General features: G+C 35.8%; 1 protein-coding gene across 6 annotated transcripts in view; it reads right to left on the bottom strand.

Moving 5' to 3' along the window:
- PPP1R12A (protein phosphatase 1 regulatory subunit 12A) overlaps nucleotides 1–25397 on the bottom strand; it is a 163618-nt gene that overhangs the window by 107065 nt on the left and 31156 nt on the right. For all 6 annotated transcript variants that reach the window (XR_003970477.1, XM_030323293.1, XM_030323292.1 and 3 more), the window contains exon 2: nucleotides 3899–4029. Coding sequence is in view for 5 of the 6 variants with exons in the window: in XM_030323293.1 (XP_030179153.1) it covers nucleotides 3899–4029 (131 nt within the window). In the remaining variant the exon portion in view is untranslated. The remainder of the gene's footprint in view (nucleotides 1–3898; nucleotides 4030–25397) is intronic.

The following is a 25397-nucleotide window of genomic DNA, read 5'->3' on the forward strand; positions in this document are numbered from 1 at the left end:
GGCTTCAACAGCTGAATTAGGTACAGCTACAATTCAGCATACCAAAGGAAAAGAATGATGTTAATGCATACATTTCAAAACCGACTCATCAGTATTCAGTAAAACAATACATATGCTGAGCATTAACATAAAAGTCTCCAAACTCACCACCTTTATTGTTCCTCTAATCCACTCTGGAGAAGGGGCATTATTAGACAATCTCTATTTTTGGTTTTCCCTAAGAATTCTACCTTATTCAAAGCAGGGAGAGGTTGAGAATAATTATTTTGGTGAAAAGGTAAGACAATTGAGCCAGAATACAAAGAGCTATCATTCATCTATTCACTTGGCTCCTGCTAGGCTACAAACCAGATGTTAAATTGTTAAATGTCTAGAAAGTAAACTGTAATCTCATATTCTTTGTGTACTATCTCCAACAGAGGTCGAAATTATTTATGTATTATCTATTTATTTATTTATACACTTTATTTTTAAGGTAATCTCCACACTCAACATGTGGCTTGAACTCATAACTCTGAGATCAAGTCGCATGCTCCACCGACTGAGCCAGCCAGGAGCCCCCAGGGGTCAAAAATTTAGAACTCACTGTATCCAAATCATACTTCAGGCATCAGAGTAAACTATGTGTGCTTCATTGTTTGTTTCATCTCTCATTTCAATAGGGATGAATTAGAACTATTCTGTGCATAAAGCAGTTCCTAAAGAAGCATGTAAACATCTGATACATTGCAGAGATGCCAGGAATTATCAGAAAAGTTTCTGGAAGAAATGACATACAACTGCATCTTGAGAGTTTGGCAGGAGCTGGTAAAGAAATAAAGCAAATGAACCACTATAAGCAAAGACTCATTAACGTGAACCAGCAGTGAATGTTGGGAAATTAAAAGTAGTCCAGTATTAAGAGAGTGAAAAATATCGAAAGCATTATGAGAAATAAGAGGTAGGAAGAAGCCAGATCCTATTTTATAAATAGTATTAATCGTTGAGGCTAAGTAGCTTGGCCAAGGGCACATAGCTTGCAAAAAACAAAATCAGGATTTACAACAAATTTAACTTCAAATATTTCATTTGGCAGAGTGACCCAAATTTCCTAGGTCTTTCCTGGCTTATAACTGTTATCTCTACATCATTATTAATAGGGCCTTCTTTTACTCTATAAATACTCTGACTTGGGGGTATCTTTACCCTAGCTCTTAAGCCACCATGCTATTTTTTTCTAGACCAAAGAAAAATAGGTTTTCATTAACTTCTCATATTAGTGAGGTTACCTGGTAAAAAAGATAATGCTGATAAAAATAATCATGTATTTGGAAGGGCTATGGACTATCATCACCTTAATGAATAACCCAGTCAATATTTATCAGAGTTAAATTGTCTTTTATAAACATTCTTATTATTTAATAAAAGAAGGCAGAAAGAGCAACAAAGAAAGTCATAATTCTTCTAATTTTGTTCAAAGACAGTATGCATTCAGATACTCTAGTTATACCACAGCCATAAATTCAAACTGCCTAAAGAAAGGTAGATCACCACAACTCTACTCAATCTTGGCTAAACCAGGTCATTTCTGTTTGTATTAAGTCCTATGAAGCACTTGTTCCATAGCCTACCTTCTAAAAAATGAGAAGCTGTGGTTTTTCTACTGAAAATATTAACACCTGCAGCAGACTGCTTACTCCCCCCATACTTATTTACTGACATGCAAAACACTGAATATGCCAAGTACTTGCTTTTCCCAGGGTAGACATGGGCAAGTGACAAGACCAGACCAACACAAATCCCTAAAGCGGAAATCTGATGCAGTCAGAGGACTCTCTTGGATAAGTTCCCCTCTTTGACATACACAAAATATGGAGAAGATACTTTTCACACTCTACCCACTTTTTATTTTGCCCTCTGATGTGCATATGTAATAATACAACTGAGGAGTTGTGGCAATCATCCTGTCACCAGGAGGGGGACAAGGCTAAGAATAAAGTTCATATTTGGGGAAGACAGAAGAAAAAAACCTGAGAGATGCCCTTGGAGGTCTCACCAAGCAGTTTAATTAACTTGAATGCTCTTCCTCTAAACTGTATCATATACTGTAGCACAAGGATGCTTACTTTTTTTTTTAATGTTTATTTTTGAGTGAGAAGGAGAGCATGAATGGAGGGGCAGAGAAAGAGAAAAACAGAATCTGAAGCAGGCTCTAGACTCTGAGCTGTCAGCACAGAACCACACGCAGGGCTCAAACCCACAAACAGCAAGATCATGACAACCTGAGCCGAAAGTGGATGCTTCACCACCTGAGCCATCCAGGCGCCCCAAGGACTCTTACTCTTTAGGTCATTTTAAATTTGATACTGTTTAATTGCAGCTAAAATCATCCCAACCAACACAATGGTTTATCAATCAAGTGGAAGAAATTATTCAGGGTGATTATTATTGTCTTTTCAAACTCAGAAGCATGAATTACAAAAAAAGAAACACAAAGATTAAACATCTTAAGAGAAAAAAGTTGGGTTTTCATTTCCCCAGAGACAGTGTAACGGTCAAAAGTTAATACACATTGAGTATTCCCAATGTGCCAATTCTTTGTTTGATTGATTACTCAGTTAACCCTGACAACAATCCTAAGCAATATTATTCCTTTTTGAAAGAGGAAAAAAAACAGAAGCATATAAAAGTTAAGCAACTTGCCCAAGGTCACACCCCGAGAATGGCTAAGGAAACATTCAAAATTCACATCATTTGACTCCAGAACTTGAGTACAAATATTTACAGACAGCTTAAGATAAATGCACATTAGCTATTTTTTCTATGAAGAAGAGATCCAAGTCCTCTGTTGAGCATGAAAAAAACAGACAGGAATTAAGGAACTTGAGAACCATGATTATAATTATGAACGAACATTACTGTTTTTGCAATGACAAAAGACTTCCTCATTTTGCACATAAAGAAATTAAGGCCCAGAAAGGAAAAGATGAAAATAAAGTGTAATTAGTGTAATAACGCAGTAATAGAACTCAAGTAACTCAGATTTTCTGATTCCTAGGCCAGAGTACTTCTCATTTACCAACCAATGCCTCCCCTTTAAAATGATGTATCCTATCTCCAATACACATGGGGAGAAAAATGAAATAAAGGTATAACAATATTTAAGGCTTACTAAGAGAGATTCACAAAATAGAACTACCATATTTGATATTATCAGTTGATAAGTTTTGATGTGAGCAGATAGACAATAAAACCTGTTTATGGTATTGGACAAACAGTAACACAAAAATGAAATAGTTCAGTGAAAAAATTATTTTGTCAGGATAACTATACTTCCTTGTTAACTGTTTAAAGAATCAGATTTTCTTGGAAAGTACCTGCCCATTAAAGGTAGGTAAGAATGATGGCCGTTTCTCATTGAATTTTCTAAAAAATGTATTTTTAGAAAACAATCTTAATAGCAACGAAGTATAAATGTTTTGACTAACTGGAGAACTCTGTATCATATTCTCCTTATACCAAAGTAACTTAACTGAGAATTATTGTTAATTTCTCCTAACAAGTCAGATTACACAGGGATAGGCTAGATTGCTAAATTTAACTTTGAATCATTTGACAATGCTCTACATGTACTCAAAATAAAAGGAGATGGGAATGGAGAAGTGTACCATTACTCATATCAATACAAAGTACCAAAAGCCAAAGAGGGTGGGAAGACAGGAAGATAAACTTCCAATGAGAGACTCAATATATGAATTCCCAAGAACTGCTTATTCTTCTTCCTGGGAAGAATAGTTTTCATAAATTAAGGTAATATAAGAGCTCACTCATTTATCAGTAACACCAATTTCTATAAAATCTCAGGTCTCTAAAATAGTGTTTGGATATTTGGATAAAAGTAAACACAGAACTGGCTTACTCTGCAATATCAAGATATCCACAAGAAGCAGCTGCATGTAGTGGTATCCAGCCTTCATTATCAGGTTGATTAATATTTGCTCCATTTTCAACCAGAAACTTCACCATATCAACATTGTCATCAATGCAAGCCTAAAAACAAAACAGAAAGCACAATCAGAAAAAATATGAAGCAATGCTCCTAATAATACATCCATAGAACAAAATCCCTACTTTGCAACTTTTATAACATAAATATTCTCTGTCAGTTTGCTGCTATTTTGATTGTATTGCCATCAAACAGGTCAATGGTACTAATGTGACTAGACAGTGCCAATCTCACGATAAAAATAAGTACATATTAAAATGATAACAATCAAAACATTATATAAGTACCAATAATAAAGCACTGGCTCCCAAAATGCGATCTGTCGAGGGGGGGGAGGGATCCTTTCAGGAAATTGACAATGCCAAAACTACTCTTAAAATAATACTAAGATGGTATTTCGCCTTTTCATTGTGTTGACACGTGCACTTGACAGTGCATAAAGCAACAGTGGCAAAACTTGCTTGTGCTTTAGCACAAATCAAGACAGTGGCCAAAAAAACTATACTAACAAGTCACTGTATTTGCCACTATGCGCTCATTGTTTTTTCTTTAAGCTATTTTTTGGGGAGCTTGAGTAGCTCAGCGGTTAAGTCTCCAACTCTTGGTTTCAGCTCAGGTCATGACCTCATAGTCTGTGAGATCAAGCCCCACATCAAGATCTGTGCTGACAGCAAATTCGCAGATTCTTGGGATTCTCTCTTTCTGTCCCACCCCCAAAATGAATAAACTTTTAAAAAGCTATTTTTTACTTATGAATGTCCTTAAAGTAGTATAAAAATATAAATCTTATTAAATCTTGACCACTGAATACACATCTTTTTAGTACTCTTTGGAACAAAATATGAAGCATGCAAAAAACACTTCTTTCAAGTATAATGACTGCCCTGAGGAAAAGTACTTGTGCAACTAAGATGCAAGTTGAACTAGCCACTTTTTCCATGGAATACAATTTTTACTTAAACGAGAAACTATACTTAGTCTAACTTGGATTTCTGTCATACTTTTTCTTAAAAATGAACAAAATCTGTCAAGAAAAACAACAGTATTTGTTGTCCATGATAAATTGAACCCTTTAGGAGCAAATGAACCAGTTATTTTAACTTTAAAATGTTATTTATATAACAACAGGTACAGTATTGCTATTTTAAAACGAATTAATAAAATACTTAAAATCCTCAGTGTTAACCTCTAGTATCACCAAATAGTAATATATTCACACTACGGAAACAAAAGTTCTTTGGGGTCTTGCAATAACTAAAATTTGTTTTAAACATTTATTTATTTTTGGCAGAGAAAGACAGGACACCAATGGGGAGGGGCAGAGAGAGAGAGAGGGAGACACAGAATCCGAAGCAGGCTCCACACGCTGAGCTGCCAGCACAGAGCCCTACACGGGGCTCAGACTCATGAATCGCGAGATCATGACCTGAGCTGAAGTTGGATGCTTAACCGACTGAGCCACCCAGGCACCCCTCCAAAAAATTTAAGAGTATAAAGTGGTCTTGAGACGAAGTTTGAGAACTTACAGTAAGTAAGAAGGAACTTTTATCAATGTTTACTTTGTGCCAGTAAGTACAACAAGTACTTTATTTTACTGATGTATATACATTATCCTCACAAAAACCCTCGTGAGAAACAAGAATTTTGCTTTATCTGCAGCACCTTAATATGGTTCTTGGCATGTGGTAGGGGCTTAACAGATGAATGATGAGAAAGCTAAGATTCAGAGATTAAGTAGCTTGAATAAGCCAGACAGGTGCGAGATGACAGAGCTGGCACTCTTAACAGTTGTTTAGATTCTAAAAAATATAATCTTTTTCCACACTTAACACTGCTTTCCACAGATATTCATAGTTTATCAACATATTTCTTGCCTATCTGTAATCTCAGCAACAGGATATCATAAATTCTAGGCACTTACACAGCGTGCTGTATGAATGAAACCAGTTTTTCTTTGCCCACCATAGAAGCGAAAGAAAACACTTTTATTTATTTTTTAAAGTTTATTTATTTTGAGAGAGAGAGAGAGAGAGAGAGAGAGAATAAGCAGGGAGGGGACAGAGAGAGGGGGACAGAGGATATGAAGTGGGCTCTGCACTGACAGCACAGAGTCCCATGCGGGGCTCAAACTCACAAACCATGAGATTGTGACCTGAGCCAAAGTCAGATGCTTAACTGACTGAGCCACCCACGTGCCCCCAAAAAACATTCCTAAATAGCACTTTCTTAGGGGAAAAAATGACAGAGTTGGTGTCAAGAAAAGCAATATGGACAAAGTACAAAGTAGGCAAAGCACTGACAGGGAATCATAGCTTTTGGTTCTAGGCTCTAGCTTTGGCAATGCCACAAATTTTATAGTGTTAGACAAGTATTTTAATCTTTTCAGGCTCTAGTATCTTTATTTATCAAGTGGACAGAAGAAGCTGGTAGGTTATATATCTCTAAAATTCCCTAACATGTTTATTTTTTTAAAAAATGTTTATTTACTTATTTTGAGAGAGAGAGAATGTGTGCAAGCAGGGGAGGGACGGAGAGAGAGAATCCCAAACAGGCAGAATGCTGTCAGCACAAAGCCCAATGCAGGGCTCAATCCCACGAACTATGAGCTGTGAAGATCATAACCTGAGCCAAAATCAAGAGTTGGAGGCTTAACCAACTGAGCCACCCAGGCACCCAAGATTATATGTATCTGATTCTTCCCCTTGGAACAAGTTAAAAGGATTCTGATGGCAAGATTTCATAGTGCCCAGAATAGTACCTTACACATAGCAGATATTAAATGAATATACATAAGTAACATTCATATGGACTTCAAGTATATACTGCTTGGGGAAAAATCTGTTTTTCAAGAAGTAGGGGTTTAAAGAAAGGGTTGGAGAGATTTGAGAACCACAGCTATCTAGTAACAAAACAAGAAACATCCATTTTCTATTTATTATATTAGAAAGTAGTCTATAAAACATTATTTGAGATAGCTAATGACCCACAGTGGCTTGAATTAATATTAGATCTATTTGAATGCTTAATCATTAAATTTCCTTGAGACAAGACATTGATTTTTTGTTTTTAATGTTTACTTGTTTTGAGGGAGAGAAAGGGTGGGAAGGGAGGAGCAGAGACAGAGGAGAGAGAGAATCCCAAGCAGGCTCTGTACTATCAGTGTGAGCCCAAGGCAGGTCTTAATCCCACAAACAGTGAGATCATGACCTGAGCCAAAATCAAGAGTTGGAAGTTTAACCAACTGAGCCATCTAGGCGCCCCAAGAAAAGATACTGATTTAATTCTATCACCCTTTTCATTCCGCCTGCTTTAATTTTTCCAGACTCCAAAACAGTATTCTTTTATCATCGATTGAAAAATATAAAACTCTTATTTGATAAATACATCTAATACAAATCTGATTATTTATTTTAAAAGAGAGACAGAGAGAGAACGTGAAAGCATGTGAGTTGGGAAGGGGCAGAGAGAGAGAGAGAGAGAGAGAGAGAGAGAAAGAGAGAGAGAGAGAGAGGGAGAGAGAATTCCAAGCAGTCTCCTTGCTGTTGGCACAGAGCCAATGTGAAGCTTGAACCCATGAAGCCGTAGGATCATGACCTGAGCTGAAACCAAGAGTGGGACACTTAACTGACTGAACCACCCAGGCACCCCACAATCTGTTAAATTTTTAAAACAGGACACAAAAACAGTTTACCTAATATGATTACAATTTTACTAAGAAATATGTACAAAAAAGACTAGAATATACACTGAAGGTTAACAGTCATCACTGGCTGTGAGACTAAGACCAATTTTTATTTTCTTCTTTAAATTTTTCCTTATTTCCAAAATGTTTACACTGAATAGGCAGTATTTACATAAGAAAATTTAAGACTTCTTTTTTTTGTTTTAAGATTTTATTTTTGGGGTGCCTGAGTGGCTCAGTAGGTCGAGCATCTAACTCTTGATTTCAGCTCAGGTCATGATCCCAGGGTTGTGGGATTGAGCCCTGCACTGGGCTCCACGCTGAGCAGGGAGCCTGCTTAAGATTCTCCCTCTCTTTCTCTCCTCCTCTGTCTCTCTCCCCTGTTCGTGTGCATGCTCTCTCTCTCTAAAATAAAAAATTTTAAAAAGATTTTATTTTTGAGTAACCCCTACACCCCACATGGGGCTCCAACTTGACCCAGAGATCAGGAGTCACATGCTCCACTGACTAAGCCAGTCAGCCTGTGCCCCAAGACTTGATTCTTAAGAGAAAAATGCTAAATCTACTGTATTATAATATGGAGAAACAACCAAACCGTTGGTTAAAGTGTAAAATTCATACGACTTCAAAAAACCATTTGACAATATCTACTCTAGCATAAAAATACAAAAGAATTGATAAATAAATAAACGGAGTGGAGTGTATGTGTGTTAGGCGATTCTATTCATAGGATCCTATACATCAATGAGAAAAGAACATCAAACTAAAAGAACCACTGCTACCTTCAACAACACAGATGATCTTCACAGACATAGATGAGTGAAAAAAGGTAGAAAGGATACATACTGTAGGTTTCTAGGCAAAACTAATCTCTGGTGTTGAAGTTCAGAATAATGATCAAATTTGTGGAGAAATAAGAGGAGCATGGGGGTGCTTTCTGGAGGACTGGAAATGTTCCCTATCTTTCTGATTTTTACTTAGGCATATTCGTATGCAAAAATTCACTGAATTGCACACTTAAAAGCCGTGTATTTTACTGCAAATTATATCTCAGGTTAAAAAAAAAATTAACAGGCTACTATTTTTTGAAAGCCTACTCTATGTATTACCTCCAATATAAGACACTTTACTTATCTTTCTCTAAATTGTACATGCTAAAATAGGTCTTCCTTTATTTTCTATCCCCTGGTCCCTGTAACTCCACAATCAAATGGAATCTCTCTTTTAACTGATAACCTTTAAATATGATGAACACCCTCACCCCAGAATTCTCACATACTCTCTTTTGGGCTAAATATCCCCAATTCCTTTAGCTACTCTTCTTATCATGTATACTAAAAAGCATATATGCCAAAGCCCTAGAAATATAGGGAAGCCGGAAGGATCACACTGCAATATAGCAGGTTTGCCCATAAATATCAATGATCATATTAGGGCATAACAGCAGTAGATAGAGAAGTAGTACTACAATATCATTGGGACATAAAGATAACTTCTCAGGACTAAGATGGTCCATACAGGTCTCATTAAGAAGTATATGTCTGGGGCACTTGGGTGGCTCAGTCGGGTTGAGCATCCAACTTCAGCTCAGGTCCTGATCTCGCGGTTTGTGAGTTCGAGCCCCGTGTCGGACTCTGTGCTGATGGCTCGGAGCCTGGAGCCTGCTTCAGATTCTGTGTCTCCTTCTCTCTCTGCCCCTCCCCCACTTGTGCTCTGTCTTGCTCTATCAAAAATAAAAATTAAAAATTAAAAAAAAAAAAAAAAGAAGTATATGTCTGAGGGGCACCTAGCTGGCTCAGTAGGTACAGCATGTGCCTCTAGATCTAGGGTCAGGAATTTGCGTCCCACATTGTAGATACAGTTTACTTTAAAAAAAAAAAAGGTATATGTTTGGGCAACGTTTTGAAGATTATATATAAGTTGTTCAAGTAGCAACTCAACTAGAAGAAACTTCCCTGTGCAAATGCACTGTGATTTTCAAAATGCATAGAATAAACTAAGTAAATCATCCAGAGGTATACACAGAGTATTAAGTTATAAAACAGGATAAAGCTATGTGCTAAAAGGTCTTTTCAGGTAAGATCTGAACATAATGCAGAGGTGACAGGATTTGATGCTAGAGATGGTTTTCATTCCACTTTCTACTCCCACACATAAAGGGAAGAGTACAACACATCCCATCAGTAATAATGGCTCAATTCAGCAGTACAGAGAAAAGCAGGAGAAAACATTTTATAATTTTAAGTAGATAATGTTTGAAAAGAGTTATTAAGAGGTTTTAAGCAGAGGAGTGACATGATCAGAACAGTATTTTAGAAAGATTATTGGAAGCAATATGAAAAAAGAAGGGCCTGAACTGAGTCTTACCAGTTATACAGACTGATCTATAATGAGAAACTTAAGAGAAAATATGCAAGGTTTATTTGGGTGAGGGACAGGGAGAAGCCATTCACGAAAATAAATACTACAGGTTCAAGAAGCAGGTTGAGGAAAGAAAATTATTTCATAGCTTTGGATATATTGAATTTATAGGTGTCTGTATACCTATCTAACCATGCATATCTAGTGGCCAGTGGTCAACTGGACATGCAGACCTAGAGCTTTGAAAATAAAATGTGAGATGAAAACATCAATTTGGGAATTATCTGCATTAAGATAATAATACAATGGGGCTTGAAATCACTCAGGGAGAGGATGCAGAGAAGTGATTATGAAAACAGTAAGAGAAATGTTAATATTAAATTATCCGTATATTTTACTCGGAACACAAAAGTATTTTATTCAGTAAGTTAAAGAGAAAGTTCTCAAGAAGATTACCACCAGTACCAGCAGATGAATACACAACTAAATGATTATATTAAGAGGAACGTGATATAGTTACAGGGCTGTGCACTACTTATTATGGGAGCTCAGAAAAGGAGAACTAAGAAGGAATAGTGATAGTCTGGGAATATCTCCTGGAGGAGGCTCTATCCCAGAGCTTAACATATGAACAAGTGACAAGTGGTGTATGAAGATGCCAAATCACATATAGTGAGGATGAAGGTATGCAGGATCTAGAATAAAGTTTATTTTCCATCTTATGAGTAAACCTTTGATATTGAAGAGAAAAGATTTTCAAGACAAATGGTTAATTTTTAAAGCTTCTCTATTTTAAGAAGGCAACCCCCCTCCGCCAGCTCTTTGAAAAAATTAACCTATGGGTATAGGTGATTCCTGAAAATGAAACGTTGCTGATTCTGATTTAAAATACTTAAGTCAGTATAATGTAAGAAACACCAATAAACATACTAAAGCAGTTAATGTTAAATCTGCTTTTTCCTTTGTTTATAATTTACTAAGTTTTTGAAATGTTTTAATATTAATTAAATGCTAAAAACACTGTCACAAAATATACATTACATATGAATCTCAAGTTTGTGGTACAAGTTGTTCAAAGTGTTCTCCTGAACATTTATAAAGCATACACAAGAAACCGAAGTACACCCATAAAAATACTGTCCCTAAGAGAATCAAAAGCTAACACATGTAGCACATTTAGAGACACATGACTTGCTGACTTTAAATATCTGACTAAGGGGCGCCTGGGTGGCGCAGTCGGTTAAGCGTCCGACTTCAGCCAGGTCACGATCTCGCGGTCCGTGAGTTCGAGCCCCGCGTTGGGCTCTGGGCTGATGGCTCGGAGCCTGGAGCCTGTTTCCGATTCTGTGTCTCCCTCTCTCTCTGCCCCTCCCCCGTTCATGCTCTGTCTCTCTCTGTCCCAAAAATAAATAAACGTTGAAAAAAAAAATTTTAAATATCTGACTAAAATGTAGTCAGTTTATTAATAAGCCATATATATGGAAAGAAACAGAATGACTCAAATATACCTCCAAAATATTATCGAACATAGCTTCTCTTAAGTTTTTGGTGAATACATATTCAGAGTAATTGCCAATAATAAATGGCTGTGTGAAGACACTTTAGTCATTTAGTCCAGGTTCAGGCAGCTTTGCCAACTTGAGCTGTAAACTAATTCAACAAACTAGTTCAAGTACATAAAACATCTGTTTTATCTCAGCAAGTTAGCTCAAGAACAACCTTTGTTTCCCACGTTTTAAGAAAAAAGTTGAAAAGCCTAACAACAAAGAGATGAATAAAGGAACTACACAATGTTGGCTGAAGGTAGACAAAATCCATAGCTTAAAGACAGATTTTGGGTGGGGCATGTATAGCTTGAAAAATCATTAAATTTCATTCCTAGAGAAATAAAAAATATGTTTAGCAACTATGTAATTCAACTGAGTAAAATCACAATTATGAAATTAGAAGCATTTGAAACAAATTCTAATACTATAATATTCCTTTTCACAAAAGTGGTTTTCTTTAAAGTATGTACTCTACAGCCAGGTTGTGCAGGATTAACCCAGTTCTGCCACTTATTAGCCAGGTGTTGCTGGATAAATTACTTAACGTCCTGTGTGCCACAGTTTACTCTGGAAAACGAGGATAGTAATAGTACCCACCTCAAAAGTTTACTATGATAGGTATATGAATTAATATAGAAAGCACTTAGAGTAGTGCTTTTATGTTTGCAGATACATAATCCACATGCTAAATCACCCCCATTTAAAATTTTTTTTATATTCTTATCTATAATTTACTTTTTCATCCCTCTGTAAATTATAAAACAAGGTTAAATGGTGGAGACTTGTCAAATATTCCTTTTAGTACCAGTTTGGTAAAAGTCCCAGCCACAATTATTTCTAAGATGACGGTTAAATTATAAAAGATATACAAAGGATATCTTGGGATTTCAGGCTTCTTTCAAACTTTCATATGTGAAATTTTTTTTTTATTAATTTCTTCTAATGTTTATTTTTGAGAGAGAGAGAGAGAGAGAGGGAGGGAGAGGGAGAGGGAGAATATGAGCGGGGGAGGGGGAGAGAATGAGACACACACAGAATCTGAAGCAGGCTCGAACTCACAAACCATGAGATCATGACCTGAGCCAAAGTCGGCCACTTAACCAACTGAGCCACCCAGGCGCCCCTATAAATTTTATATAAGTTCATTCATACAAATTATATACAACTCAGAGAAAAGAGAAAAGATTTAGTTGTATAAATGTCATTAGAGAACTTAAGTGAAAATGTAATTATAGTCAATTAGTTGAAACATTTACAATTTGTGCCTAGTCATTAGTAATACAGTTAACAAATGAATTTGAATATGGAAGTTCTCTAAATCAACTTTCATTTCCTTGACACAATTCTTTATGACTCTTACTAAGGAAGACTTGATTCTGTGCAACTGCTGGGAACAGAAATTTGTAGATATACTAGAAAATAGTCCATGCCCTAAGCATTCAGTGACACAGATGTCAGGTGAGAATGCTTAAAGAACTGAACTGGAGATAATCCAATCAAGTTTTTGTTTATTTTAAAAGAAAATTGAATTTGGACTATCAAAGGATGAATTACAGACGTGGTTTAAACAAGAAAAACAATGAGGGCGCCTGAGTGGCTCAGTCAATTAAGCATCTGACTTCAGCTCAGGTCATGATCTCACGGTTCATGGTTCATGAATTCAAGACCCACGTTGGGCTCATGCTAACAGCTCAGAGCCTGGAGCCAGCTTCAGATTCTGTGCCTCCCTCTCTCTGCCCCTCCTCCACTAGCTCTCGGTCTCTCAAAAATAAACAAACATTAAAAAAAAAAGAAAAAAACAATGAAGAACTCTATGCAGTACTCCATTACTGAATAATAAAAAAATAAATACCTTGGTCTTGCATTAAGACTGGCAAATAAACGAGCATGTACAATCCTAGGAGGTCGATTGTATTTAGTTTTGAAAACAAATAAGTTTAGCACTGCATTTAAGTTTCAAATATTTTTGCCCTTTCTACTCTTATCATACAAGCAGGTAGGAAATCTAGATGTAAAAATAAAAACTTATCCTATGTCATAATAAGTCATATACTCAAATGATAAAATGACTGGGATAATAAATTTAAAACACAGATTGTACACAATGCTGGACCATGGGAAATTCTTCATTTGGATTAAGTAAAGTTGAGGTTTATGTACATACAGTATTCTAGAGAGAATAAAGGAAGCAAATACCTGATGAAGAGAAGATCCAATATATATTTGTGGATTGAATAAATTAGACATGGCAAACAGACTATTCAAAAAATCTGAAAAAAACTTGAGACTAAAAAAAAAAGTTTTCAGGAGAAAAGTAATCTAAGTATTGCTTCAACATTGATACTTCAACAAGTACTACATATTTGAAAGACAACGCTAAAAACTGGGAAATATAAATATTCAAAGACTGAAATATATCCTTTATCTACTTTATTACACAGCTCTGTATATTTCCTTTACTGATAAAGATCTATAAAGTAGTAAGTGAAACCTAGATCTTTAGAGGCTCACATTTTTATTTGGGGACTCAGTAAGGGAAGAGCATTTCTTCTAAAGTTTAGAATCCTTAGGGATCTAAAAAGAATTGAGCTTCAGGATCATTCTCTCACTAATAATTTTTATTGATTATTCTGGTGAATGCAAGGAACAGCACTAAAGAGTATATTCTCTTTGTCTCCTTTAAGCACAGTGCCTGGAATATAGGAAATATGAATCAAAACAAAGTGCTAACTTCTTAACACATAGACATTTATGGCGTAGGGTGTGTATGTGTACATAAAACTATACTAAGTACTGTGTGAGGCTTGCTGTTTTTATTGTTTCATGTGTTCAAGTCTTTTCTATGAATTAGATGACAATCCCTTAAGAATAGAAAATACCTTATACACTTCACAATACCTAACAGGGCTACTCAATAAATTTTTGTTAATGAGCAATGTAATGATCTTGTACTGTTCTCAGGATGCTTATAATCTAATTAGGAAAATAAGATAAGCAGATAAGGCAGAAAAATAACAAGCAATTTTCAAAGAAATATAGCATTAATCAAGAAAAAGAAAACTCAGAATGGGAGTAGAGATGAGTTGAAGAAAATTTTTTGGAGAAAATAAATCTTTTGCCAGGTTTCATTATTGTCTGAGCTCTAGAAATAGAAAGTAGCCACAGGTTACTGTTTTCCTTGTTACATTCTTTTATCAGAAGTGATCACACAACTGATCCAGAGGGGTTTAATCAATGTATATATTAACAAGAAAATAATTTAGTTTCATGAGAAGAAATAACATCTACTTACTATTTCTATTAAATTAAAAAAAAAAAACTAGGTCACAAAAATATGTAGAATAGGATACCATTCTTGCCACTGATATGCCTAATTAAAAGTCTGGAAGAATATATGGCAAAATGTTAATTAACAGAAGTCAAAGTCATTGAGTTATTTTCCAAAAACATCTCTACAGTGAGGACATAAAATCCGTATGGCTTTCCAAAACAAAACATTTTACGCAGTTGTTAGCTGTTTCTTGACGAATTCCTTGAGTATCCAAGCAAAGTATGTGGCTGATAAAGAGCAGATTCTTCATTAACTCAAAAGTATTAATATATTGAGTGTCCACCTCAGCCAGACACTATGCTAGATGCTAGAAATGCCCTGGTAAAGGACACAGACCAGATTTCTGTACCACAGAGCTTAGACAGAGCCCAGCAGGCAAGACAGGTAACTAAACAAATAGCAAAAAGAGGTATGATAAATGCTATAAAATTTGAGTACTTCAACTGAATTTGGAAGAAAGAGAGAAGAAATCAGAATCTGAGAGTGGTGCCCAGGAATTTCCACTTTAAAGAAATTCCCCATCCAATTTGTAAAACAGACTAGATTGAGAACCTCTGATATCCATGGTAACTGAAACTAGACAAAATATATTCAGAAATCAAGACAAGATGATCAAAGGATCAATAAAAAATAATCTAAATATTATAAATTCCAACAAAGTAGAAGTATTAATATAGCTAACAAAACAAGATGAGGGGAGAGAAGACAAAAATGGATTAGTAATGACATCCTAATCTTTCTTAGAGAATAGTCCAATCTAAAATTGTGATGTGGTCTTTAAAAAAAATCCTATGTCACTGTATTCATAGACTATTTTCTTAGTCTTAAAGGAACATTTAATTTGAGTATCCAAGCAAAGTACATGGCTGATAAAGAAAATTTAACCTAAAATTTAACCATTACTTCAGTCTTCAGTTGTTTTCTTTGGTAAATTAAAGCAAAACTAAATTTAACACTTTTTAATTAAAACAGTATATGTAATATGTATTCTTTTTAATAAAAGTATGTTAAATGGTCTGCATGGAGAGGTCCTAAAATAATGTTCCCTAAATGATGGTTAGTTATGGATAATCAACATCTGTCGGGCACTTATTATTAGCATATAACACAGTGCCTCGTTCAAAATTAAAGAGCCAAATCCTGCCTGCAACTCAGTCTAATTAGAAGTAAACATATACAGGGGTGCCTGGGTAGCTTAGTCGGTTGAGCATCCGACTTCGGCTCAGGTCATGATTTCAAGGTTTGTGAGTTCAAGCCCTGCATTGGGCTCGGTGCTGACAGCTCAGAGTCTGGAGTCTGCTTCGGATTCTGTGTCTCCCTCTCTTCTGCCCCTCCCCGGCTTACGCTCTCTCTCTCTCTCAAAAATAAATTAACATTAAAAAAAAAAGATAAACATATACATAGATAAAATCACAAAACAACATAACCTCTCTGTATTTTAGTATACTTGGATTACTGCAGTATACCTTTTATGAAACCTCAAAAATGTTAAATTTTAAAAACGATAGATAGATATGATAGATAGATAGACAGTTATAAACTCAAATTGAGGAAAGGGGGAAAGATTTGGGAAGATTTGTGTAAGACTACTTTTTTGGTTATGCCCCTGTGTCACACAGATGGGGGAGAAATTGCAAGGAAGAAATAGACCAAGGCTTGAAACCATATTCCTGCATCCTTTTCAAAAAGGAAAAAGCAAAGACATGTCTGACAGGCTGAGAACCTAGTAGTTCTGCTATATTCAGATATGATTTGGCAAAAGGTATCAAAGATGGAGTTAAGAATATATAATTCTGGGTCCAAGGAAAGAAAAAAAATCCTATTTGGTTATTTAAAAAAATTTTTTTTAATGTTTATTCATTTTTTGAGAGACAGAATGAGTGGGGGAGGGGCAGAGAGAGAGAGAGAGAGAGAGACACACACACACACACACACACACACACACACACACACACACACACAGAGAATCTAAAGCAGGCTCCAGATTCTGAGCTGTCAGCACAGAGCCCAATCAATGCAGGGCTGGAACCCATGAACTGCAAGATCATGACCTGAGCTGAAGTCAGCCGCTTAACTGACTGAACCACCTAGGGGCTCCCTAGTTGGTTATTTTAATGAACTATTATTTTCCATTTTAGACTACCAAGCTATTCTGTATTTCTGGGACCACTGATGGAGGAGTTAAGGAAGTAGGAGTTACTATTTCTAAGTCACAAAATAAGAGGGGCACCAAACATTCAAATGGAGAGCAGAGTGTGAAAAACAAAAGCAAATGAGCAAAGATATTATCAATTTTCAATTACTTTGTTCAACAGTAAGAGAAATAAACAGTTACTAGTAAGCAAAGTAGTAAGCATAGTAAATAGGAAGCAATGGTTAAGTATTTACTAATATAAATTGAGGGATGTAAAATGCCATAAACATTTTATTTTAGCTTGCTAGTGTTCTAGGTTGCCTCTAAGATGGCAATGATCTCTGCCTCATGGCAGTCACACCCTTGTGTAAATTCCCCTCGAGTGTAGGCTGAACTTGTTTCCAACAAACAGAACAGGGCAGAAGTGATGGGATGTCATATATACTCTCTTTCCCTCTCTTGGATCACTCACAACCTGGAAGAACTCAAATGCCTTGTCAAGAGGCAGTCCTGTGGAGAAGCCCATGTGGCAAGCAAACAAAGCTGGTCAATAACATGAGTAAGTTCTGAAATGTATCCCTACTACTTACCCACCCCCCCAGCTCAGTTAAACCTTCAGATAAGACTGTGGTCCCAGCCAAGCTGCCTGAGGGCAATCTCATGTGCGATCTTGAGGCACCTAGATAAACCACACCCATTATTTTAAGTTTGGATGTAATCTGTTATATAGCAATAAACAGCGGCTGCATTACTAGATTTTGGATCAAAGTAGAAGGCATTTATATCAATTTTCATTACTTCAGTTTGTGTGTATCCAAACATCATGCTACCTTCTCTACTTAATCTCTAATTTGTCTTTTCTCATATATTTCAACTCCTTGTAAATGCCATCATTGGTCCTTTAAACTAGGAATTATAAATTACCTAGGCCTATCCAGTTATCTAGACCTATCTATTTCCACAAACTCAAAGCTCTAATCACACTGGGCCACCCTTCATTTCTTGAATATGTCAGAACAATCTGAAATTACACCTTTAGAATAAGTAAATAACAATCTCCTGGTAATGTGCCAGTGAATACATGTTTGATGAGTAAAAAGGTATAAAAGAATAACCTTCTAACTAAGCACAGCGATTGTAAATTAAAAAACCCTATTATTCCTTTAATATTTACTTTCGAAGGAGGGCATATGAACAAAAGAAAAAAAATCTTTTATACATTCCTTTACATTGAGGGGAAGGGGTATGTATGATTTTCTATTGCATAATCTATTTAAATAATTTATCCCCAAAATGTTAGAAGATGCTAGTACTTTTACATTTACATATAATAAAGTTTTTACATTCCTTTAAATGTAGATCTCCATCTAGTCAAGAGAAAATAATATGGCAGAAATAAGAATACCTAAATTTTCAATATGCCTCCTGAAACAACTGTCATTATGGAGCCCTTCTTAAAGCAACTTATCACAAAAATTTACTGTTTCCATGAAACTACTGAACTGAAAAGTTAATAAATGGTTTCTGACAAACTGTTCTTAAAAACTTCTAACAATTCAGAGAATACTGGATTAAACAGATTTCTTTACTGCAGAACATGTCAAAAAGTCCCTTTTCCCACTAAACTCCATTTTTATCACCACAATCTATTTTTACATCCAAGCTGAGGCACTCAGTCTGGGACCACTATCCCAAACAGACACAATCCCTTTGTAATATAATAAATAAGCATTACCACTGCACTGTAACTTCCAAGTCTCTTTCAGATACAAATAATCAATATGAATTGATATTTCATAACTTTATACTATTTTTCACTTTTATGGGAAAACTATATATGCAGATTTTATGTACCAATAACTACATGGAACCAGAAACTTCTGAAAGATCTTTTTATTATTTATCTATACTACACATTCAATGATGAACATGGCTGACTCAATACATTACACATCAGATTTTCATCTTTGGGGATGATTCTCCAGTTATCTAAAAGACTTTTTGACACATAGGTAATTTTGCCAGAAAGACAAAGGCTACAAGATTTTGTTGAGGTAAACATGACAATAAAGGGTCTTTAGATAAAACCCAGTGTTAAAAATTCTATGGAAGCATATTCTCAGGCCTCATCACAAAAAAAGCTGGTTGATGGGAGGAGGGGATTGAGTCCAGTTGCCAAGAAAAAGTAACCCTAGAATGAAATTTCATTTCTTTCTGATCATAAGACTTAAAGTAGTTTGGGATGTTTAACTTCTCTGGAAGATAAAGGGTACCCCTGAGTAGTAGCTGAGGCATTGCTGGACCCTACAGATTGCTCCTCAATTCAGTCTTCTTTTAACCATCTTTAGCTTTTATTTTTAGGCTTTCCCCAGCCTATTTCAATGTAACGAGAGTTAAATCACTCTCTCCTTCCATTTTCTGTAACACTGTACACATATCTGTCCTAACACATTAAAACATTGTGTTACAATTATCTTCCCATATATATTATCTTTACATTCATTTTTCTCTCCTGCCTCCACTACACTGAGCTCTCAAAGCCAAGGATCCCATTAGCTTTTCATAACACCGTGTCTAGAATATATCAGTAATCAAATGTTAAATGGAGGAACCTACAAGTAGGATTTAGCTTCACTGGTAGGATCCAGAAATAGGTTGCTGATGCTTTGTTACCTATAGTTGAATGTATCAGAGAAATTAATTTTTCCATGTCATATCTGACTTACTATGGGAAGATGGAGAGGTTGCAAAACATTTTGAAATTTCTAATGTTAGGGGGAATAATACCTTTTCGTACATGAAAAATGTGTAACTATTGATACTAAGAATCTATAAATTATTAAACTATCTTGGAGTTAAATGTATGAATGATATTCATGATATGACCACTCAGAAAAATCACATTCTTCAAAGCAAAAATGAGGATTAGACCTAAAGGAGATCATACCAGTGTAGAAATAAGTTATTGTTTTAATAATCCTTTTCGCCAACACTGCTGTTCTTGAAGGTTCACACCTTTTTCAACTGTGTCCCCTAATCAGCAGAAGTTCCAAGGAAGAAAAGTCTCTAAGCAAATAATTTCACTTTCACTTCCCTAATACCTGCCAGTAATCAAACCTACACTTTCCAACTGCACTACATGCACATCTTCTCCTCTCCCCTGTAGTGAGATAAAATAAACTAGAACTGCTTTTAAGTTTCCTTAAAAAAAAAAAAGAAAAGAAAATTATATAACAGCATGTAATACTTTGTTAAAATAACATTAGCATTCTAGCATAAAACTACTGCCACAAAAGGAATTCCTTCCACTAGTAAGACAGACTCCCAATGCGCATAAGGTTCTTAGTAATTTAGCTACTGTGGTAATAAAAGCAGCCAAGAAGACAGTACTGAAGACAAAGTGAAAGTCAGCTAGTTGTGTTTTTTTTTTTTTTTTTTCTTTTTTTGGAGTGGTGCCTTGCATTTCACTGAAAGTCTAAAAGCTAAGTCTTGACCATATAAGGCTTTGGGATTCCCATGGATGGAAATGCCTAGGCAACAGTCAAATCTAATAACCCTAAAATACATGAAACTTAGGTACTAAGCTAACATGAGAGAGTTTTGTTTTGTTTTCTAGTTTCACTTAAATATATTCTCACAGAGAATCCTAAAAGTGTTCCTACAAAACACTATGATCAAATTCAAGTGAAAATATATAATAAAGAGTATATAATGAATTATGAAATTTCCTTAAAAATACTTTTGATGGAAATCTTTCTCTAAAGTGTTACACATTCCTTTATCACTTTAACAAGCACAAAAATTATAATTTTATTTTTCTCCATCAACCTACTATGACACCAACTATTAAAATCTGATGTTACACAACAATGTCCTTATAGCCAATAGTTAATGCAGCTATAATGCTACCCAAAATGCTTTTTGGAAATCATGTTTCCTTTTAAGAGATTTTCTACCTTCTATCTTGCTTTGATCTATTGCCTCTTAAAACTATCTGATAGCTTATCTTCATTTTAATTTGTAGCTCTTAATTTGTCAAACATTAAAAAAAAATTAAGCCTAAAATAAGAGCACATAGAAACTATGTGAGGACTTCTCCTAGGTAAAAATAGCTGTGGCTTAAGTGTGTGGATTCTGCAATGTCTGTTACAGTTCTAGAAGTAATGCTTATTTTCCAGGGTTGTTTTTTTTTTTTTTACATTATGAAGTTTCCAATATAAAACAAATGTATTATACAAATAACAACCTATAAAACGTAGAAGCCTGACCTATAACCACATGACATCAAAACTGACAACTACTGAAAAAAAAAAACAAACTAATAAATGTTACTGGCAATCTTTTCTCTGCATGGATGTGATTAAGAAGAACAACCAGGTAATAACACAACTAGTGTTGATCCTTTCAGAGCCCCTGGAAAAAATAGTGGTGACCCTAAGAAAATGAGAAAGACCCTGAGATAACAGTTCACTTTTATGTTATTTATATTTGATTTACAACCTTGGACATTCATGGTCTTTAAAATAATAAAATGTACAGATGATGTACTTTATGATTTAATTTTCAAGAATCCAACAACAACAACAAAAAGGAAAAGTAGAGGGGCGCCTGGATGGCTCAGACTATAGATTTTGGCTCCGGTCATGATCTCAGTTTTGTGAGATCGAGCCCCACCCAATTGGGCTCTGGGCTGACAATGTGGAGCCTGCTTGGGGATTCTCTCTCTCCCCCTTTCTCTCTGTCCCACCCTCACTTGTGCTCTTTCTCTCTAAATAAATAAATAAATAAATAAATAAATAAATAAATAAATAAATAATAAATGAATGGAAAAGTAGTTCATTTTATAGAGCTTAGCAATATGTAAAACTCAGTAGAATGCTAATGTCAGACACAAATGGAAGTATTTTCTGATACAGCTATTTCATGTTAATAAGAGAACAGACTATATAAATAAGGCATGGAGTTAAACCCAAAAACTCTTATTTGGTCATAATAATAAACTTCCTTTTCCTGAAAACATCTTTCAGAAGACCAAAACCAGTTTGGGGACTTTCATACCTCTCACCAGCACTGCTACACTGTTCAGATCTTTTCCCGAACTACTGAATATCTATCATTCATTAGGTACAATATGCTTGGCACATGAAGCTCACTGGATACATATTATGAAATATATGGTTATTTGGGGATCCAAACAGGAAATAAGATGATCTTTATTTAAGATGGAAGTTTCTAGGATCTCAAAAGACAAGAATAGCGTAGGGAGGAGTTGGCATCTAGGAGAAACTTAATCTATGTCTTTAAGGTTAAGAAATGGCGAAAGCTGAAACAATTTCCCTAAAAAGGGAAGCAGCACTTGGTATTTGTTAAGGATCGTACAGTACAAGAAAGGATGGTAGGTGATTGGGGAGAATTAACTAGAAATGAGAGGGGAAGCCTGTAACTGGCCCCATAGACCAGGCTAAGGAGACTACATTTACTAAGTACAACAGTATTTGTCAAAAATGATTAACATAAGGGGATCCCTCTAAAAGGAAAAAAAAAAAAATTCTCACAAACTTCCCTAAAATCGACTGAAATTATTTTTATTATGTTACTTATAAATAACTGTGAACATAAACCTAGGCCTTTATACATGCTGTAGTAAATACATAAATCAAAACAAATTTATAAATTTCCTCACTGTTTTTTTCTTTAGTCTATAAAGAGGGCTGTGATGTTATCTGGTTAGGAACTGACCCTCCCCCACTGCAAACATGACATTTTCATTAAATGGTCTTTCATTTTCATCTAGGTCTTTCCTCACTTGTCTATGATTGTTAAAGGTTGCATTTGGCACCAAACGCAACATAAATGCAAGTGTATGCAACTAAAACTAAGAAGCAGTATTCAGTTGAAAAACAGTCATTCATCTGTCTGTCTACCCATCTACCTAGCTACTCGTGTTCGTACGTTTTAGATTATCTTCACAATGGAAACTCAAGAATTAAAATACTCTTGTTGAGAAAGAGATTAAGAGTTTTAAGAATGCCTCAAATTTCTGGCTGATAGGATGAGGTGGAGGATGATGCCATCGCTTCCAAATGTCACTCACCTGTAAGATCTCAGAACGATGGAATTCCCAGAGAAGAGCACAGTACCCCACCCACCATCTTCCTCCCTCTTTTGACCGATTCTCTTTTTTGGGGTCCTCAATGTGAATTCCTGCCTCGTGACCCATTTTAATTATTTCCAGTCCACCGTTCACAGGCTTTACTTGCCTATTTTCTATTTTAACTATCCACTCACCAGCCCAGAATCCCTTTTAACTCCTGCCAATCTCCAGGGCTGAACAATACCATCCACTTGCTTTCTGTGCTCTTGTGCAGATACTGTTGAGCAATGCTAGAAAAACATGAAACCATGTTGTTTGGTCCCCTGTAACTTGACCCTAACCTCACTGTAATGTTCTACTAACAGACTGGTCTTTTCCTTGAATTCCTGTCATGTTGTATTTGCCACTCTAAATCTCCTCCAGTCCCCTTAAGATCCCACTATTATTAAATCCTACTGATATTAAATCCTACTGCTCCACGACACCACTTAACGTTATCAAGAAAACTGAAATGGTCAAAGGCAATTTTCTAAGGATAGCACTTTTTTCACATTAAAAGTTCTTACATCTTCATATCCTTCTTCTTTCTTTCCTTTGGTTTAGGGGAAGGAATGGTTTGTCCTATCATTCCCGAATGAAATTCCTAATGACTTCTTACTTTTCTATGTTCATGTATTTTCAATATTTTATCCTACACTTCAGCCAAAGTGAACTACTTACTAGTCCAATTCTTATCCTGGTATTTCTTCTAATGTTGCATCTTCTTCCTAGAATGCTTTCCTTACACCTCTGCCTAGACGACTCCTCATCCTTTCTATTCTTCTGTTTCCTAAAAGTTACATAAAACATATAAATATATCTTGAAACTATCTTCCACACACAACATTCTCCCTCTTTTCCTCCACATTTTTATTATGAAAATGTTCAAACATACAGCAAAGTTGAAAGAATATTACACTGAATACCTATGTACTCACCATCTAAAGTCTACTATTAACATGCTACTACCTGCTTTGGCACATAACTACCTACCTAGTAATTCCCTTATCCACCTATTAATCCAGTTACTTTGAACTGTACCAAAAGGGGTGTCTGGGTAGCTCAGTTGGTTGAGCATCCGACTTTGGCTCAGGTCATGATCTCTCAGTCTGTGAGTTTGAGCCCCACGCTGGGCTCTGTGCTGACAGCTAGGAGCCTGGAGCCTGCTTCGGATTCTATGTCTCTCTCTCTCTGCTCCTCCCCAACTCAAGCTCTCTCTCAAAAATGAATAAACATTAAAAAAAAAAAAAATTGAAATGTACCAAAAAAGCAAACCTGTAGAAATCAGTATAGATAATTGGTAAATTACTTCCTTAAATAGTTCAGCATGTTTATCATTAAGTAGAGTTTAATATTTGTTTAGTTCTCTTCTGATGCAAAATTTACATACTATGAAATGCAGGGATCTTAAATTGTGCATTTGTTGTATTTTAACCAATGTATAAACCTATGTAACCCGAACCCCTATCAAGATTTAGAATCTATATCACTACAGAAACTTTGTTCATATCCCCCCACTTTTTTTTCATGTTTATTTACTTTTGAGACAAAGAGAACAGAGACAGAGCACGAGCAGGGGAGGGGCAGAGAGAGACGGAAACACAAGATCTGAAGCAGGCTCCAGGCTGTCAGCACAGAGCCTGTCGCAGGGCTCAAACTCACGAGCCATGAGATAATAACCTGAGTCAAGTCAGTCGCTTAACCAACTGAACCACCCAGGCACCCCTTTCATGTCCCTTTCTAATTAAATTGCTCTCCGAACCCTCAGAGGCAATCATTTATTCTGGCTTTTCTCCTCTCACCATAAATAAGACGTGGTCATTGTAAAATTCCATGTAAGTGGAGTCCTAGAGTAGATCCTTATTTTGCGAAAGGCTTTTTTAAACAAAATGTTTATGAGATTCATTCATGTAGCTGTGGGTATTAGTAGTTCATCCTTTTTACTGCCAAGTAAATATTTCCTTGTTTGGCTATATCATAGTTGACCCATTCCTTTACTCATGACTACCTGGACTGTTTCCAGTTTTCAATTATTAGGAAGAATAAAACTGCTGGGTTGCCTGGGTGGCTCAGTCCGTTAAGCGACCAACTCTTGATTTCAGCTCAGGTCATGATCTCACTGTTGTTAGATTGAGTCCTATATAGGGCTCCACACTGGGCATGAAGCCTGCTTAAAATTCTATCTCTCCCTCTGCCTCTCCCCCGCTCATATTCTCTGTCTCTC

This window comes from Lynx canadensis, chromosome B4 (assembly GCF_007474595.2).
Source record: "Lynx canadensis isolate LIC74 chromosome B4, mLynCan4.pri.v2, whole genome shotgun sequence".
NCBI lineage: Eukaryota > Metazoa > Chordata > Mammalia > Carnivora > Felidae > Lynx > Lynx canadensis.